Source organism: Rhinopithecus bieti, unplaced genomic scaffold, assembly GCF_001698545.2.
Source record: "Rhinopithecus bieti isolate Rb0 unplaced genomic scaffold, ASM169854v2 scaffold_2349, whole genome shotgun sequence".
In the NCBI taxonomy this organism is placed as follows: domain Eukaryota; kingdom Metazoa; phylum Chordata; class Mammalia; order Primates; family Cercopithecidae; genus Rhinopithecus; species Rhinopithecus bieti.
The window spans coordinates 439,008-457,986 of record NW_016804051.1 but is presented as its reverse complement, the minus strand read 5'-3'; the positions used below and the strand labels follow the sequence as shown (position 1 = coordinate 457,986).

The 18,979-nt window shown below is 45.9% G+C and overlaps 1 protein-coding gene across 1 annotated transcript in view; it reads left to right on the top strand.

Annotated features, from left to right (window-relative positions):
• The window catches only part of FAM20A (FAM20A golgi associated secretory pathway pseudokinase), a 67,302-nt gene extending 49,038 nt beyond the window's left edge, over positions 1–18,264 (top strand). The window contains exons 2-11 of the mRNA XM_017863571.1: positions 209–393; positions 1,116–1,166; positions 3,341–3,419; positions 11,428–11,520; positions 12,325–12,440; positions 12,971–13,151; positions 14,183–14,292; positions 15,155–15,236; positions 15,720–15,779; positions 17,364–18,264. Of these exons, the coding sequence (XP_017719060.1) occupies positions 209–393; positions 1,116–1,166; positions 3,341–3,419; positions 11,428–11,520; positions 12,325–12,440; positions 12,971–13,151; positions 14,183–14,292; positions 15,155–15,236; positions 15,720–15,779; positions 17,364–17,628 (1,222 nt within the window). The 3' untranslated portion in view covers positions 17,629–18,264. The remainder of the gene's footprint in view (positions 1–208; positions 394–1,115; positions 1,167–3,340; positions 3,420–11,427; positions 11,521–12,324; positions 12,441–12,970; positions 13,152–14,182; positions 14,293–15,154; positions 15,237–15,719; positions 15,780–17,363) is intronic.
• The last annotated feature ends 715 nt before the right edge of the window (positions 18,265–18,979 follow it).

Below are 18,979 nucleotides of genomic sequence, written 5' to 3'. Positions count from 1 at the left end.
AAAAAAAAAAAAAAAAAAAAAAAAAGAAAGGACCCCACAGGTGTTTTGCTTCCCATGATATCCTAAGCACAGCTTAAAGCCTACCCCTCATTAGATGCTTAATACACTTGTGGAATAAATGAAAGGATGCATGAAAACTGCAGACAAGGTATCTTGGTGTGTCTTTGCGTTCTTGTTCCTCTAATGAACAACTATCTGGCTCTTTCAGGCGACACAAGATGTACAGAGAGCAGATGAACCTCACCTCCCTGGACCCCCCACTGCAGCTCCGACTCGAGGCCAGTTGGGTCCAGTTCCACCTGGGTATTAACCGCCATGGGCTCTACTCCCGGTCCAGTCCTGTTGTCAGCAAACTTCTGCAAGATATGAGGCACTTTCCCACCATCAGTGCTGGTAAGGTTCATGGGATCAGGCAAGGGGGACTGACTTTCTCCCAGAGAGTCTGGGTAACGCATCCCAGGCCAGGCTCCAGAGTGGAACATTAAAGGCTTGACACTGACACCTGAGAGACAGAAAAGGAACATACACATCGATCTTTTTCCCTCTGAAAGAGAATCTCGTCCTGATCCCATGAGGAGGTATGTTGTTGTCTGGTACACCTAAAGGAAGGTGATCACTACCATTTATTGAGTGCTGCTTTTGAAGCAGGCGACGCATTCTCTTTCACCCAAAGACCTTGTGGCATGGATATTACCACTGCCATTTTACAGATAGGGAAACTGAGACTCAGAAAGGTTGAGTAACTTGGCCAAGGACCTAGGGGGTGGAGCTGGGATTCAAACACAGGTCTGCTGATACCAAGTCTGTGCTGTCAAGCACTGAGACAATCAAAATGACACAGCGAATTATTAGCAAATTAAAAGCAGACTCAGTCTCCCAGCCAGGTATTGCTGGAGTGTCCACTGAAGGGCTAGAAAGCAGGGGTCTGGGACAGAGCAGGGAAGGAGGCTGCAGCCTCCTGGGCTCCAAGAGATCTCCCACAGAGTGGTCAAGGGCCACAGGCTACATCACAGTCTCCCCTCTGGTGCTCTGAACCAGAGTCAAGGGACCCCCATGTTGTAGGCTCTCCCAGGAATAAGACTGGAAGTTCTCATTGCCCTTCTCCTCCTTTGCAGATTACAGTCAGGATGAGAAAGCCTTGCTGGGGGCGTGTGACTGCACCCAGAGTAAGTGACCTGGCCCCGCCCCCACCCAGCCTCTTCACCTTCACATCTGTGCAAACCCCAAAATCCACTCCAGTGGCAACCTTGGGCAAGAGTGGAAGGAGTGTGGCTCTCTGTGTAACCTCTGAGAACTCAACATTTCTCCCCATCCACCCACAACAAGAAAAGGCACTTAAGAAGAAGGGTTGTGTAGGCCCCGCTGGGCAATGCGTGGCCCAGGAAAAGCATCATCACATCATCAGCATCACTGAGGAGCTCATCAGAAATGCAGGGTCTCACTCTCTTTCCGAATCCGAATCTGAGTTTTCACAAAATCCTCAAGTGATCGGAGTTGCTTTCAAATTCAAATGCAATGGTTCCCACTACTGACAAAATATTAGAATCAGCTGGGCGCAGTGGCGCACGCCTGTAATCCCAGCACTTTGGGAGTCCGAGGCAGGTGGATCCCTTGATGTCAGGAGTTTGAGACCAGCCTGGCCAACACAGTGAAAACCCATCTCTACCAAAAATATAAAAAGTTAGACAGGCATGGTGGTGCCCACCTGTAATCCCAGCTACTCGGGAGGCTGAGTCAAGAGAATCGCTTGAACCGAGGAGGTGGAGGTTGCAGTGAACTGAGATCATGCCACTGCACTCCAGCCTAGGCAACAGAGTGAGACTCCAGCTAAAATATATATATATATATATGTATACACACACACACACACACACACACGTATGTATTAGAATCACTGGGAGAGCTTTAAAAAGTGCTCATGCCCGGCCTCCACCCCCAGGGGTTTTGATTCGAGGTCAGACGATGAGGCCCAGGTGATTCTAATATAGCCAGAGTTGAAACTCACAAGATAAGTGATTAATGGAATCAAAAAGCTAGGAATGAGAGTGGCAGAGCTCCCCTCCAGGAGTGCTGTGACCTGGTTATAGGTGGGTCTGGACCCTAAAACCCTCAGGCCAGTCATCACCAGCTGTGAGTGGCCCTGTCCCTTTACTTCAGTGTGTGGAACACACATCAGAAATGTCTACATGTGACTACATCTGATGAGGCATGACGAAATGTATTAGTTCATTTGTACTGCTGTTAAGAAATGCCTGAGACTGGGTAATTTGTAAAGGAAGAGGTTTAATTGACTCACAGTTCTGCAGGCTTAACAGGAAGCATGGCTAGGAGGTCTCTGGAAATTTACAATCATGGCAGAAGGGGAAGGGGAAGCAAGGCACATCTCACATGGTGGCAGGAGAGAGAAGATGCAAATGGGGAAGAGCCCCTTATAAAACCGTGAGATCTCACGAGAACTCACTATCATAAGAACGGCAGAGGGGAAACTGCCCCATGATCCAGTCACCTCTCACCACATCCCTCCCTCAACAATTTGAGATGAGATTTGAGACAAGGGGATTACAATTTGAGATGAGATTTGGGTAGGGACACAAAGCCTAACCATATCACTAAGGTTTGAAAATAAAGGTGTACAGGGCCCCAGGCTTCCTTTTTCTTCAGTTAAGCACCTGCCATTGACCATTTTATAGAACACAAGGTGAGTGAGATATTGTCCTGACCCTCCAGGACCAGGGAGAGGGTAAGGCAAGTGAGGTGCCCAGGATGCAACATTTAAGGAAGTAGCACTCCCTGCACCTAGGAAGCACTCACTTGCCAAGCTCTGGTCCCAGCCCAGGTGTACAGTCTTAAGTAGAAAGAGGCATAAACCCAGTAGTCTAATATAACAGTGGCCATAAGTCGAATCTCCGAAGATGTAGTTGAAACACAAAGAGGAAAGGGTTCATTCTTAGGAAAACATTCTTTGGGGTTTTCAGTAAATGTCTTCACTGTATTTGTTGCTCTTTTCCCATGGTCAGCAGAAAATGTACCTTTTTTTTTTTTTTTTTTTCAAAATAGGGGTCTCGCTATGTTGCCCAGGCTGGTCTCAAACTCCTGGGCTCAAGCGATCCTCCTGCCTTCACCTCCCAAAGTAAAAAGTACTGTCTTGAGCCCCTGGACTCCGTCACTATGGCCTGACACCATGGCGTTTACCCTGCAGGTTATGGAGAGCACATCCTAGTCTTTAGGGTCTCATTACATAAGAGGAAAGAGAAGTCAGCTGGGCTTATTGGAGGAACAGAGTCACAAGCCTGGGCTGAGGCCCGGAAGCATGGTTAACTCACTCTTCTGCCTTTCACAGTTGTGAAACCCAGTGGGGTCCACCTCAAGCTGGTGCTGAGGTTCTCGGATTTTGGGAAGGCCATGTTCAAACCCATGAGGTAAGTGACTGCCTTCCTCCTTTCCACACCCGGTTGGGGTGGCCCTGGGAAGATTTGGACCAAAAACTAATAAAAGTGATCTCAAGTCTTTCTGCCAGTTATTCAGAGATTCTCTAATCTGCACAAGCACAGAACTGTTTGGGGTGATCAGAATAATAATAACTGAAAATACTAAGAGCTTCTCTTTATCAGGCCCTTACTAGCATCTATGCCACACAATGACCTAAGTTGTGTCCTTGGATCATGGGCAAGTTTATGAGCCAGATACTCTTATAATGTCCACTTTACAGATAAAGATACTGAGGCTGAAAGAGACCATCTCATCCCAATCTTGCAGCTGCAAACAGTGGACCCGGGATTCAAACCCAGGCATCTGGATTGCTAAGTTCACACTCCACCACTTTAATTGATCCCCACTTTTTTGCAGGGATAGCACTCTCTTTTTGACATCAAACAGTTTACAGACCTGTACACAACACTCGTTTCCACTGAAAACTTAGACAATCAAGAAAGACTACTAGGAAGTCAATTCCATGTTTACATTCATTTATATTTTATTCATAACAACAGTAACTACATACCTTGAAAAATTTGTAAAACATATAGATGGGTGACATAATATGTATTTTAGTCCTTAAACAGAGCTTGGTGTGAGTTTGGGTTTCTGGCCCCCAAAGGATCTGCAACCCCCAGGTTGGGGTCTCCTAGAGTTGGGCCCCAGTGCCTTAGCTCAGGGGAATGTTCCTTCTTGAAATGATGAGATGACCTGCAGAAAAGAAAATCACCCCAAGAGGGACCCCGTTACCCAAGTCATCCTTTCCTCCAGAATGTGCTTCTTCCAGTGGAATGCAATCAGACTGGCAGATTCCAAACCCTCAGCCATTCAAGGGGAGGCCCATTGAATGCCCCAGTAGATGGTTCTTAGGGCAGGGCCTACTTGAATAAGCACTGAATAGAGTTTTAGTCCCAACTGCTTTGGCAAAAGCACCTCCTTAAAGAAGGGGTTGGAGTGGATCAGCTGCATGTTAGATTCATGCAGGAGCCTTTAAAAATCTTTATCCCTCAGTCCCATCCTCAGGGAGTCCAGTGGACACCCCTGCCCAAGGCCCAGGCAACCTTGAGAACCACCGCTGTATAAAGAGTTCCTCTGCTGGGCACGATGGCTCACACCTGTAATCCCAGCACTTTGGGAGGCCAAGGCAGGTGGATCACCTGAGGTCAGGACTTTGAGACCAGCCTGGCCAACATGGCGAAACCCCATCTCTACCAAAAATACAAAAATTATCCAGGCGTGGTGGTGCGTGCATGTAGTCCCAGCTACTCAAGAGGCTGAGGCAGAAGAATGTCTTAGCCCAGGAGGAGGAGGTTGCGGTGAGCTAAGATTGCACCACTGTACTCCAGCCTGGGCAACAGAGGGAGACTCTATCTCAAAAACAAACAAAAAAAAAAAAAAAAAAAGAAAGAGTTCCCCATTTTCCTATGTGAAAGATCCAAAATCCTAGTTGTTAGATCAACTTAAAACTTTCCAGAAATGTACATGAAACAATTGAATGTCTGCTTATATTTATATTCATTTAAAAATCCCGTCATATAAAACAGTATATAGATTTAGAAATATTGCTTTTTTCTCCCACTATAGATTTTACTTGTCAAAAATTTTGGGCATTGGTTTCATCATCACTTAGAGTCAAGTTTGGGGTGAATGTTAAATCAATATTAAATTATTTCCCCGCTCCCCTCCCCCATCACTACTAACAACCTGTTGTAACCAGTTACACCAGGCAGTAAAACCAGCACAAAGTCAAGTCATTCCAGGTTAATGTATCTGTCCCAAACAAAATTAAGTGATTAACTATGACAGGATTTGAATATAGAGACTCCTTTCCAAAGGACAGTTTCAGGAGAGACCTCAGCTTGTATTCAGGCATATAGAGTACTAAAATACGTAAATAAATACATTGCATTCCTTTGAAATGAGAGCTATAAACGCAAATACACATGGCAATTAGCAGAGGTTCCACAAGTAGACATGTGATTCTTTGGCACAATGCTCAGCTGAACACAAGAGCCACGGGTGAGGTTCTGGTTGTTACAGAGTTTAAATTATTGTTACAGTTAGTCAAGCACATATAATATATACTCAAAAGACAGCGCCAGTTAGAGAGAGGCAACCTAAGGAACACTGATAGAGAAACAGGAGGTGTTAATGAGAAGCATAAAAGTAATGATAAATCTTCAAATGCACCACAAATCACCAGGGACATAGATTCTGTTCTCCGAGCAAAATTTTTATGTGGCACAATAGGATGTCCCTAATTTCTTCTTTTTTCCTTTTTTTGTTCTGAGATGGAGTTTCACTCTTGTCGCCCAGCCTGGAGTGCAGTGGCGCCATCTCAGCTCACTGCAACCTCGGCCTCCTGGGTTCAAGCAATTCTCCTGCCTCAGCCTCCGGAGTAGCTGGGATTATAGGTGTGCACCACCACACCCAGCTAATTTTGTACTTTTAGTAGAGATGGGGTTTCACCATGTTGGCCAGGCTGGTCTTGAACTGCAGTGTTTCTTTTGCACGAAAATAAAGTAACATAACTCACAGCCTAAAACTTCTTCTCTGCCTGGTCAGTTAAAACAAATACAGGCATATGCAGTCAGGAGTTCGAGACCAGCCTGGCTAACATGGTGAAACCCTGTTTCTACTAAAAATACAAAATAATTAGCCAGGCATGGTGACAGGTGCCTGTAATCCCAGCTACTCGAGAGGCTGAGGCAGAAAAATGGCTTGAACCTGGGAGGCGGAGGTTGCAGTGAGCCAAGATCGCACCACTACCCTCCAACCTGGGCAACAAGAGCGAAACTCCATCTCAAACAACAACAACAACAAAATACAAGCATAGCTCGCTGTATCTGCATTTTACTTTATTGCACTTTGCAGATATTGTTTTTTACAAATTGAAGGCTTGCGGCAACCCTGCATCAAGCAAGTCTATCGGTGCCATTTTCCCAACAGCATGTGCCCACGTCATGTCTCTGTGTCACATTTGGTAATTCTCACAATATTTCAAACTGTTTTTTTTTTTTTTTTTTTTTTGAGACAGAGTCTCACTCTGTTGCCCAGGTTGGAGTGCAATGGTTCAATCTCAGCTCACTGCAACCTCTGTCTCCTGAGTTCAAGCGATTCTCTTGCCTCAGTCTTCCAAATAACTGGGACTATGGGCACCGGCCACCACACCTGGCTAATTTTTGCATTTTTAGTAGAGATGGGGTTTCACCATGTTGGCCAGGCTGGTCTTGAACTCCTGACCTCAGGTGATCTGCCCGCCTCAGCCTCCCAAAGTGCTGGGATTATAGGCATGTGCCACCATGCCTAGCTAATTTTTTCTATTTTTAGTAGAGATGGGGTTTCACTGTGTTGGCCAGGCTGGTCTCAAACTCCTGGCCTCAAGTAATTGCCTACCTTGGCCTTCCAAAGTGCTAGAATTACAGGTGTGAGCCACTGCGCCTGGCCTAAATGGGTGTTCTGACTGCTCCAACAACTGGTTATCCTCCCAATCTCTCTCCCTGTCCTCGGGCCTCCCTATTCCCTAAGACACACAATATTGAAATTAGGCCAATTAGTAACCCAACATGGGCCTCTAAGTGTTCACATGAAAGGAGTGTCACATCTCTCACTTTAAATGGAAAGCAAGAAATGATTCAGGAGGCTAGTGAGGAAGGCATGTTGAAAGCCAATAAGCTGAAAGCTAAGCTTTTTGTGCCAGTTAGGCAAGTTGTGAATGCAAAGGAAAAGTTATCGAAGGAAACTGAAAGCACTGCTCCACTGAACACACGAATGATAAGAAAGCAGAACAACCTCATTGCTGATATGGAGCAAGTTTAAGTTATCTGGGTAGAAGATTAAACCAGCCACAGCATTCCCTTAAACCAAAGCTTAATCCAGTGCAGGGTTCTAACTCTCTTCAATGAAGGCTGAGACAGGTGAGAAAGCTGCAAAAGAAAAGTTGGAAGATAGCAGAGGTTGGTTCATGAGGCTTAAGGAAAAAAAAGCCATCTCCATAACATAAAAGTGCTAGGTGAAGCAGTAAGTGGTGATGGAGAAGCTGCAGCAAGTTATCCGGAAGATCTAGTTAAGATCATTGATGAACGGAGCTACACTAACAATAGATTTTCAGTGTAGATGAAACAGCCTTCTATTGCAGGAAAATACCATGTAGGACTTTCCCCATAGCTAGAGAAGAAATGTCAATGCCTGGCTTCAAAGATTCAAAGGACAGGCTTACTCTCTTGTTAGGTGATAATGTTGCTGGGGACTTATGTTGAAGCCAATACTCAATTACCATTCAAAAAATCCTCAGGCCCTCAAGAATGATGCTAAATTTACTCTGCCTGTGCTCTATAAATGGAGCAAGAAAGCCTGGATGACCACACATCTGTTAACACTATGGTTTACTGAATATTTTAAGCCCACTGTTGAGACCTTACTGCTCAAGGGGGAAAAAAAAGATTCCTTTCAAAATATTACTGCTCAATGGTAATGCACCTAGTCACTCAAGAGCTCTGCTGGAGATGTCCAAGGAGATTAATGTTGTTTTCATGCCTGCTAACACAACATCCATTCTGCAGCCCCCAAATCAAGCAGTCATTCTAACTTTCAAGTCTTACAATTTAAGAAATATATTTCATAAGGCTATAGCTGCCACAGTTAGTGATTCCTCTGATGAACCTGGACAAGGTCATTTGAAAACCTTCTGGAAAGGATTCACCATTCTAGATGCCATTAAGAAAATTCATGATGATACGTGGAAAGAGGTAGAAATATCAACATTAACAGGAGTTTAAAAGAAGATTGATCTCAATCCTCATGGATGACTTTGAGGGGTTCAAGACTTCAGTGGAGAAGGTAACTGCAGATGTGGAAATAAAAGAACTAGAATTAGAAGTGGAGCCTGAAAATGTGACTGAATTGTTGCAATTGCATGATCAAACTTGAACAGATAAGAAGTTGCTTCTTTTTTTTGTTTTGTTTTGTTTTTGAGACAGAGTCTCACTCTGTTTCTCAGGCTGTAATGCAGTGGCATGATCTTGGCTCACTGCAACCTCTGCCTCCTGGGTTCAAACAATTTTCCTGCCTCAACCTCCCGAGTACAGGCATTCGCCACCATGCCTAATTTTTTTGTATTTTTAGTAGAGACGGGATTTCACATTAGCCAGGATAGTCTTGATCTCCTGACCTTGTGATCCGTCCACCTCAGCCTCCCAAAGTGCTTGGATTACAAGCGTAAGCCACTATGCCCTACCGATAAGGAGTGGCTTCTTATGGATAAGCAAAGAAAGTGGTTTCTTGAGATAGAATCTACTTCGGGTGAAGACGCTGTGAACATTGTTGAAATGGCCACGGCTGCGACCACCTCGGTTGGGGAGACCCTAACCCAGCGGCCTTAACACTTTTTAGCAATAAAGTGTTTTTCCATTAAGATGTATACATTTTTCAGACATAATGCTATTGCATATTTAAGACTCTAGAGGAATTAAAGACACACACACACAGAAATATAGAGGTGTGAAGTGGGAAATCAGGGGTCTCACAGCCTTTCAGAGCTGAAAGCCCTGAACAGAAATTTACCCACATATTTATTAACAGCAAGCCAGTCATTAGCATTGTTTCTATAGATATTAGATTAACTAAAAGTATCCCTTATGGGAAACGAAGGAATGGGCTGAAATAAAGGGATGGGTTGGGCTGGTTATCTGCAGTAGGAGCATGTCCTTAAGGCACAGATCGCTCATGCTATTGTTTGTGGTTTAAGAATGCCTTTAAGCGGTTTTCCGCACTGGGTGGGCCAGGTGTTCCTTGCCCTACTTCCAGTAAACCCACAACCTTCCAGTGTGGGTGTTATGGCCACAGTGCTGCAGAGATTTTGTTTATGGACAGTTTTGGGGCCAGTTTATGGCCAGATTTTGGGGGGCCTGTTCCCAACAGGCCGCAGAGGATTTAAAATATTAGGCAAACTTAGTTGATAAAGGAGCTGCAGGGTTTGAGAGGATTGACTTCAATTTTGACAGAAGTTCTACTGTGAGTAAAATGCTATCAAACAGCATTGCGTGCCACAGATAAATCTTTCGTGAATCGATGCAGCAGACTTCATTGTTGTCTTATTTTTAAAAGTTGTCACAGCCTCAACAACCTTCAGCAACCACCACCCCAGTCAGCAAAAAGATTTTGACTTGCTGAAGGCTCAGATGAGCCTTAACATTTTTTAGCAATAAAGTGTTTTTCCATTAAGATGTATACATTTTTCAGACATAATGCTATTGCATATTTAAGACTCCAGTATAATAAAAACATAACTTTTATATGCATTGGGTGGGAAATCAAAAAATGTGCGTGAATGACTTTATTACCATAGTTGCCTCACTGCGGTGGTCTAGAAGCAAACCTGCAATAACTCTGAGGTGTGTCTATACAAAAATTGTTCAAATTAACCAGCTTTTTTCCCAAATGTAACGCAAAACCCCCCAACATTCAGTGATAGGACCAACTTTACCTATTTTTATACCACAACTCAGCGTAATCTACATTTTATAAAATTCAGTCCAAAATCTAAAATAATATCATTTTAAAATGTATTTCTTGAAAATTATGTGGTTTTATTTTCTGTAAGTAATTTAAGGTGAACACCATGTTTTTCCTGATTAAAGAGAGAGTGTAGAACGTTATCTTTGGAAAATACACATTAGGAACATAAAGATTTATATTTATAAAATGCAATGTATACAATATAATGTGCAATGAGACGTGCATTTGTGCTTCTCAAAGTAGGAGAAGCATTGATATAAAGTAAAAACAACCTTCAAATTTAAAATCACTTCTATCTCATGTCATACGAAAATGAGAAAATGTTTTAGAAGACCCTAAAGGGTGTCTAAGAGATGATATGTTCCTATAGGTGGGACTCAGAAATTAAAACAAGACTGGGAAGATGGATTGTCCTTGCTAGCCTGGACATCCAGTGACAATGATGAGAAGCTGGTCAGGCCTGAGCACGGAGGGCTGTGCTGTAACTGTGGCTGCACCTTTTAAAATAGAATCTGTACTTTTGGCAGCACCTCACTGTGGTTTCCAGGACTCACTTGTGTTTTTTGGCAAAATGCACATCACGGTTTGAATTGCCAGTGTTTCTTATTTATAGCTTTCTGCAACGTTACGTTTATTTACATTTAAATTGCTTTGCAGTCATTTTAACAGCCCCACACAGTGGATTATAAAATTATTCAAAGATCATCAGTCTTCCATGTTTATTAGCATCAAGGCAAAGTCAGCCTAGAGGCCAGAACTCACACCACGATGCCCTTAATGATTAGAAAGCACTTTCCTGAATGTACACACCCAGCAGGCCCCACCACTCTCAGGCAGCCTGGCGCTTTTCAGGAATTCATTAAAGATTTAATGTATATAAATCAATATCCTCTGCACCAGCCGCCCTCAGCCCTCATGATCCAGCTGTGTTTCTCTGAGGGGATGATGGCCCACGTATTTCCCCATATCCCCTAAGACCCAGAACTTTTCTGTTCTTCAACCCCAGCATACTAAATTGCATTTCTGGGCCACTTTTCCATTACCAATTCCTGGCTCATACCCCCACCTTTCTTCATCCTTGGACATCTGGGTCTATATCACCTCTGGTTCTAACCATTCCTCTCTCTTCTGTTTATACCTGCAGAAGAATGTCTATTTCTTCCCTCTCAACTGCTGGGTTTTGAAAATAATCAGCCACTGTCACCAAAGCTTCTTAAGTAGGAAACTTGGTATTGCTGGTGCCTGCAAGACATCTTGCAAGAAGCCCGTCTCCTCCCACTTTGCATGTCTTCTCCTGGCCAAGCCGTGCCATCGTCTGTGTGTACATGAAAAGCATAAAAGCCTGTCTTCCTTTCTCACTGGTCATGCTCATCAGCTCTCTTCTCAGGCTCCAAGCTGAAGTCTGAGTCCAGGGCGTGATTCCTTCCTTCCTTCCAGACAGCAGCGAGATGAGGAGACACCCGTGGACTTCTTCTACTTCATTGACTTTCAGAGACACAATGCTGAGATCGCAGCTTTCCATCTGGACAGGTAGGGTCTGGCCCCATGGAGATGGTATTGCCTATGAGGACCAATCCTCTGGGAGGGGTGACTAGACAGACCCTCAGGTGGGAACTCCCTGGCATTTCTTCCTTCTGGCTTTTTATCTTCTTCGTGCCTCATCGTGGTGTCTTTGAACCCAAAATGTCCCATGCAACCCCCTAGATTGAAAAACACAAGGCTGTTTAATAAATGTAATGAACATTCATTAAAGAATGATTTACAATGAAAAGAACAATTTATAAAGAACACGTTTCCCGCCATGCTGCTTGGGCCAGTTGCTCTAGTTTCCTGATCTGAGAGCGAGGAGAATGCACCCACCCCTATTTATCCAAAGAGTCTCACTGTTATATTAGGTGAAAGCACATTCCTAAACATTCCAGTTCCTCTATTTGCTCAGTCATTGCTACCCAAAGTGTGGTCTGTAGCGTCATGGGCACTTCCAAGAAGCTTTGTAGAAATAACGTCAGCCCCACCCTAGAGCCACTCAGTCAGAGCCTGTATTTGAACAAGATTGCCAGGTGACTCACAGGAACACTGAAATATGAGAAGCACTGACCAAGAACACAGATGGGATGGTGGGAAGGTTTTCCCAGGAGGCTTGATAGACTAAGGATTCATTTTCTACTCCATCTCCACTCCTTTAGACCTAGGTTTAAAGGCCAGAGACCTACCTCACTGGCCACCCTCTTGGGTACACCAACTAATTCCTAATGTGCACTGGCCGGGGAACAAAACCCCTCCTCCTCACTCCCTGATCATCGCTCAGATGGAACACAGCTTCCTCTCTTGCAGGATTCTGGACTTCCGACGGGTGCCGCCAACAGTGGGGAGGCTAGTGAATGTCACCAAGGAAATCCTAGAGGTCACCAAGAATGAAATCCTGCAGAGTGTTTTCTTTGTCTCTCCAGGTAAAGTACTGGCCCGAGTGATATTCCGGGTCTGAGTACATGGTAAGCCAGAGTGTCTACCCCTCCATTCATCAGTGGCCTGACACCCTGCCGCTAGCACTATCCATTACTGGGATGGGCGTATGAAATTGTAAGACACTCCCACTGTCGTCTGCCTGACCATAACACAAGATGAACTGTGGATAGGAAAGGCTGTGTGTGAGATGCTCCCTAGTTTGTGTGGGCATTGACCCTACAATGCTGGCCTCCCCGGAACCAGAGGTTATCCACCCAGGGTAATAAAGAGTGTTCTACTCATAAAGATAGAATGCAGTGAGGTTGGGACATTTGAAAGCAGGTACCCAGGAGGTTCAGCTTAGTAGCATTCACACCCTCACTTCTGGAAAAGTCAGTGTTTCCTCCTTCTGTCTCTTCCCAACCTCTGAGTTCAGGATTTCCCTTCCCTCCCGGTGGATTTCCTAGGGCAGGAAGATGTCATGCCTCCAGAGCCCTCCTCTTACTCCTTCTCCTCTCTCCTCCCCATCCTCCAGCCAGCAACATGTGCTTCTTTGCCAAGTGTCCATACATGTGCAAGACGGAGTATGCTGTCTGTGGCAACCCACACCTGCTGGAGGGTTCCCTCTCTGCCTTCCTGCCGTCCCTCAACCTGGCCCCCAGGCTGTCTGTGCCCAACCCCTGGATCCGCTCCTACACACTGGCAGGAAAAGAGGAGTGAGTTGGTCCCCAAGCCATACAGCCCAGTCCTTGAGAGTAGCCACAGATCCTGTACCAGGGACTTGTCACTAGCTTGGCTTTGGAATCTGAAAAGCTGCCTCAATACTCCTTTGCCCCATTTCATATTGATCCTGGGATCAGCAGGCCTGGGTCTGTTATCTCCCTTTAGTTCATTTATTCAGTTCTAAAGAACCTTCCATGTACCCAACACTAGGTGCTATGGATACAGAAATGGACGACTCAGACTCTCCCCTTAGGAAGCTCCTTGGTCTAGTGGGGAGGACAGACACGTAGCCAGATCATGAAAACACAGCACAGCACTTGCTATAACCAGAGTGCACACCAGAATCCCATGGGAGGGATACCTGGTTCCCCTGAGCAAGCCCTGGGAGGCCAAGGACCTCATGCTGTATCCCCAGGACCTAGCACCCTCCCTGGCACGCAGCATGTACTCCACACTAGCTGAGTGAATCGATCCATCAATCAAGCCATCATGATTGTAGTGGGGAGAGAAGTAACCAGGCAGAATTTCTGGAGGACATGACAGATCCTGAGGGACTCTGTGAAGGCTGAGAAGAGCCCTCGGATGAAAATGGGTATCGGAGCATTGTAGGCAGAAAACCGTGTGAGAGAGAAAGGGCAGGAATAGCCCATGGAGGTGCTGAGTGGTGCAGGAGCCCTGGAGGGCCAGGGTCCAAGAGGCTTGGTAAGAGGGACTGTGGAGGAAGGGACGAGGAAGCGGGTGAGGGTCACTGCCCCCTCCTTTCCTGCCTGCCCCGACATCTCCCCTCTGGCATGCAGTGTCCCAACCATGGGCTTAGTGTCCACCAGAGTGAAAGGACCCAGAACCTTCTCACCATATGGAATATGCATGTCCTTGCCCAGGGTCTTTCTGAATATGAGAAGCTGCCACCGGCCCAGCGCAGGATCAGGGAGGCAGGGTTGGAGGGCGGGGGGAGGTGTCGGGAGACCCCCCAACACCCTGCCATCTTGGCTTTTCCAGCCCCAGGACTTCTTCTCCCCCTCAGGTGGGAGGTCAATGCCCTTTACTGTGACACAGTGAAACAGATCTACCCGTACAACAGCAGCCAGCGGCTCCTCAACGTCATCGACATGGCCATCTTCGACTTCCTGATAGGTAGGTCCCCACACGCAGGCCCCCAGCGGAAGTGGGCTCTGCTGTGTGGCAGGGGTTCCCTGTGACCTTGTGCACAAACTTACAACCTGGCTCATGAGGACTGAGTAACTCTGCACCTCCCACAGCCTCAGAAGTGGCAGAGGTCCCAGAGGACAGAAGGTTAACAGGCTTGCCTCTCTTCAAAGAACTGGAAGAAGCTGAAGGGGTAGTCACTCATAAGGCAGGGCCTGAGTGGGCATCAGATTGGAAGTTGTATGTTCACTTCACCAAGTGACGGGACACCAGGTAGGAAAGGAAGAAAGTACACAACAAAAACGTAGCAGGGAGGGCCTCAGGCGAGGCCACGGATACACAAGACTAGTAATTCCACCTTCCAGGCCCACAGGGACTTCTAGGGAGAGGAGACACATGAAGGTGGCCACCACACAGGAGCTTAGGTCCAAAGCAAGTCAGCCGGCTCATCATCGTGCCTTTCAGAAGTTTAGCTGTGTCTGTTTACTATAACCAGGCTCAGCTGAGGATCTCTGGGCTGAGGAAAGCCAGTATCAATACGTACACAAGGTGCAAAGGTGACTTTCTGCACATTCAAATCCCTGGCCAAAGGCGAGGGTAGGGGCAGGAGCAGGGATGAAAGCCTTCGACTTGAAACCAGTCCATTTAGGGTTTGCTCATTTCGCTTCCTTCTCTCTCCTGCGACTGCTTCACTGATGGCCCTGGGGAAATGATAGTGCGAGACCCAGCTTGTTCAGACCCCTGCCTCTCAAGTGACGACAGGCCTCCATTCCCTGGAGAGAACTCAGGTCAGGAGCACCTGATTCCCTGGCTTGCTGGTCCTGGTTCTGAGTCCTCCCCTCCTTCACAGGAAATATGGACCGGCACCATTATGAGATGTTCACCAAGTTTGGGGATGATGGGTTCCTTATTCACCTTGACAACGCCAGAGGGTGAGTGTCCCCACGTGTGTTCAACACTTCCCCTCTCCCAGATGTGCTGCTCTGTGCAGCCAGCTGCTTGGGGGAAACAGATGCCCTGCAAATGAGGGCCTCCACTACCACGTGCCTTGTCTCCTTCTAGTCCTGCTTCTTCCATTTCCTTCTTTCTCTACCTTTGCAAGTACCACTTGATTCTCCTCCAGCCAGAGAGCACTCGTGTGCCCTCTAGTGAAATAGGGTGAGGTTTTCGAGAGCAAGGTGCATCCTCAGTGGCTGGCCCTCTGCAGCTAGTGAATGAAGGATTGTTTAGCTCCAGTATCTCTGTACAGAGGCTTTTGTGATCTGACTGCGGAGAGGGGCTGGAAAGGCAGCTGCCATGATCCCTGGCATTTTACCCCAATCTCTGATTCACAAAATACTGAGAGGGGAGAGGAAGCCTCAGGGGAATGCGAAGGATGCTGCCAGCCACCCACAAAAGCCTGTTTCTCCTCCTAGGTTCGGACGACACTCCCATGATGAAATCTCCATCCTCTCGCCTCTCTCCCAGTGCTGCATGTAAGTTTTCCTGCAGCAGATAATATGGGCAAGGAATAGCTGTGACCCTTCATGCTGCTTGCAGCCGAGGTCTGAAGGGCTTCATCAGTTTTCACTGGTCTAGGACATAAGTGGGTAGAACGACATGAACTGCCTTATTTCTTACACATTTGTACACTGCATGACATCTCAGCCAATGACAGACTGCATATATGATGGTGGTCTCATAAGATTGTATTAATAATATGGTATTTTTACTGCATTTTACAGTTTTACTATCTTTTCTGTTTATATACACAGCTATTCACCACTGTGTTGTAAAGGTTTGTAGCCTACAAGCAATATCCTATAGCCTAAGAGTGCAGGAGGCTACACCATCTAGGTCTGTGTGAGTGAGTACACTCTATGATGTTCACACCGTGACAAAACCTTCGCTTAAGGAAACATTTCTCAGAACATATCCCCATCACTAAGCGATTCATGACTGTACTACAACTATCAAAATTTCCCCCACATTTGTCTTTTTCATCCTTCCACATAGGATGAATTAGGATTTAATCCTTTAAACCTTTCAAGTGCCAACTTTAATCGGCGACCCACTCAGATCATCACCTATTTTTGCAGTCTGCTGGGTTCTGATATTACTAATCAGACCTCTGCTTTGCCCAGCATTCATATCAGCTCATAAATATTACTACTTGATTACCATCTAAGCAAAACCCGATTCAAGTCCTGTAAACCTGTGCAGACTGGAAGAAGGCACGAAGGCCCTTGCTTGGCCACCATTTCTCTAGAGAATGTCTAACTTACTCCCATACTTCTCCGGTGTTTCAACCAGGCTTGTAAAATAGACCACCTGCTCAGGGGCAGTATCCAGAACTAATTATAAATATGATATTCACACCTAGCAAAAACATCTCATTTGTTTCCGGCTGGAAAATTTGGAGCAGAGCATGCGTATTCTTCATCTACGTCTTAGGTTAAACATGCTTCCCTCTGGCCTCCCTTCCCTGCCTCCTGAGCAGGACTGGATAAGCAGTACCTGTTTATGACAGAAGTCAATTAAGCTGCTTACGCATCAGAGTCCAAGTCAGATTCCCACATAAAAAGAAACTGAAATCCTAAAGATGGGTCCCCACCACATTTTCATCTGTGATTTTAAAATCTGACACACACAAATAAAGTTAGCAAGAAACAACTTAAAGGCTGGCAGTACTGAGGGCTTTTGAGATGGCAAATAGCTCATCATTTCACCTACTAGAGACTTCTCCCATTAGCTTTAAATCTCCTTGAAAAATCTAAGTGTCACTTCGGTTTTGATTCCCTTCGCGTTGTCACAGAAAATGCACATAGCCCGGCATCACCGTTATCAGAGCACAAATGGCTATGCAGGCTCTTGAGCAAATGGCAATTGGGCAAAGGACTGCAAGATATTGGATTTTGCCTTCCATTTATTCCTTTTACCTGGTTTCTATTAAAATGTGCCTGAGAAGACACGGGGAGAGGCACCAAGAGTATCAGCTACAACAGCTATTTGTGGGGAAAGAAGTGAAGTTCAGGCAAGTTATTTTCTTTATGGTTGCTTATTTGGTTCCTATTTTTCAGGATAAAAAAGAAAACACTTTTGCACCTGCAGCTGCTGGCCCAACCCGACTACAGACTCAGCGATGTGATGCGAGAATCACTGCTAGAAGACCAGCTCCGCCCTGTCCTCACTGAACCCCACCTCCTTGCCTTAGATCGAAGGCTCCAAACCATCCTAAGGACAGTGGAGGGGTGCATAGTGGCCCATGGAGAGCAGAGTGTCATAGCCGATGGCCCAGTGGAACAATCAGCCCCAGACTCTGGGCAGGCTAACTTGACAAGCTAAGGGCTGGAAGAGTCCAGTTTCAGAAAATACACCTGGAGCCAGAGCAGCAGACTTGAGTGCAGACCCTGCTTCTTCACCTCCACCTGTTAATGCTGGAGGTCAAGTCAGCTAGGAAGGAAGCAGGATATTTTCTCAAACAGCAAGTGGGGTCCACAGAACTTGATCTTTACTCCGGTGCACTGCTTCTGTCATGCATTGCCTTGCTCCGTTTTTCCCAAAAAGCACTGGCTTCATCAAGGCCACAGACGACCTCCTGAGTGCACTGGGAAATCTGGGTATGGGTCAGGCTTGGCAGCTTTGATCCCAGGAGAGTACTAACAGTAACAAGTCAAATAAAAAGACATCAAGTGGAGACCTGACTGTTCTCAGGATCCTTATTCTATCTACAACTCAAAGATAACTCCCGGTCCAGACAAAACACCTGGCCTATCACAAGCTGACTAAAAATCTGCACTTTGGGCCAAGGCAGGCAATAGTAACTCTCAGACAGGTTCAAATTAGACCTCACACTTTTGACTCACATTCTAGTCACTGGCCCCATCTGAATAAGTAATCCCTACAGCCGAGTAATAGAGTAACTTCTTAGAAGATTATTACAAGTGACAAAAATAAAATAGGGATTTGCTCACAATATCAGAAAAGGAGTGTTCCAATCTGAAGAGTATTACAACTGAAATAACATCAAATATGTCAAACTTACCAGCCAGTAACAAAATAAATAATGACAGTGAAGGAAAAAAAAGGAAAGTCCTCCCAGGTCAGGATGGCATGGTAACAGGCCTAGCAGGGACAAAAGCCTGGAATAAGACAGGAAACAGCCAAGGCTGACCACAGCCCACCAACCACAATCTTCTTCCCTAAGACCCCAGGACTGTCCCTGGCCCATCCCCAAAAGGAGAAAGGGACTATGTGGAAAGGTGAGGCCCTCTAGATGCCCCTCCCTGTGGCGGCTGGCTCAACAAAGACTAAGTCAGGTTTTTTATTGAAGCCTCCCTTAAAAGTAAGTGCAGTAGGGACTCCTTGTCTCCTCTGCCTTCTCCCCACTGGCCTGTTGGTATCTGAAACTCCTTTTAATAGGAGGCTTTGTTGCTTATTCCATAATTAATGACCAAAAACACAAAGGAAGGTCTTCATTCCAGGGAGCCACTCGTCAGTCAACAAGTAAAAATGCCCGATTTCACCAAATCAACTTTTCCAGTAAAGGCCAGAGGTCCAAACACTGTAAGCATGAGAGGGGTAGAATGGAGCTGTCACTAAAGAGAGTACAAGGTCAAGAACCAGAAATGCCTCCAAGCTTTCTGCAGTGTGAGCAAACATAGCCTCGACAAGAAAAATAACATTTCTGACTCCT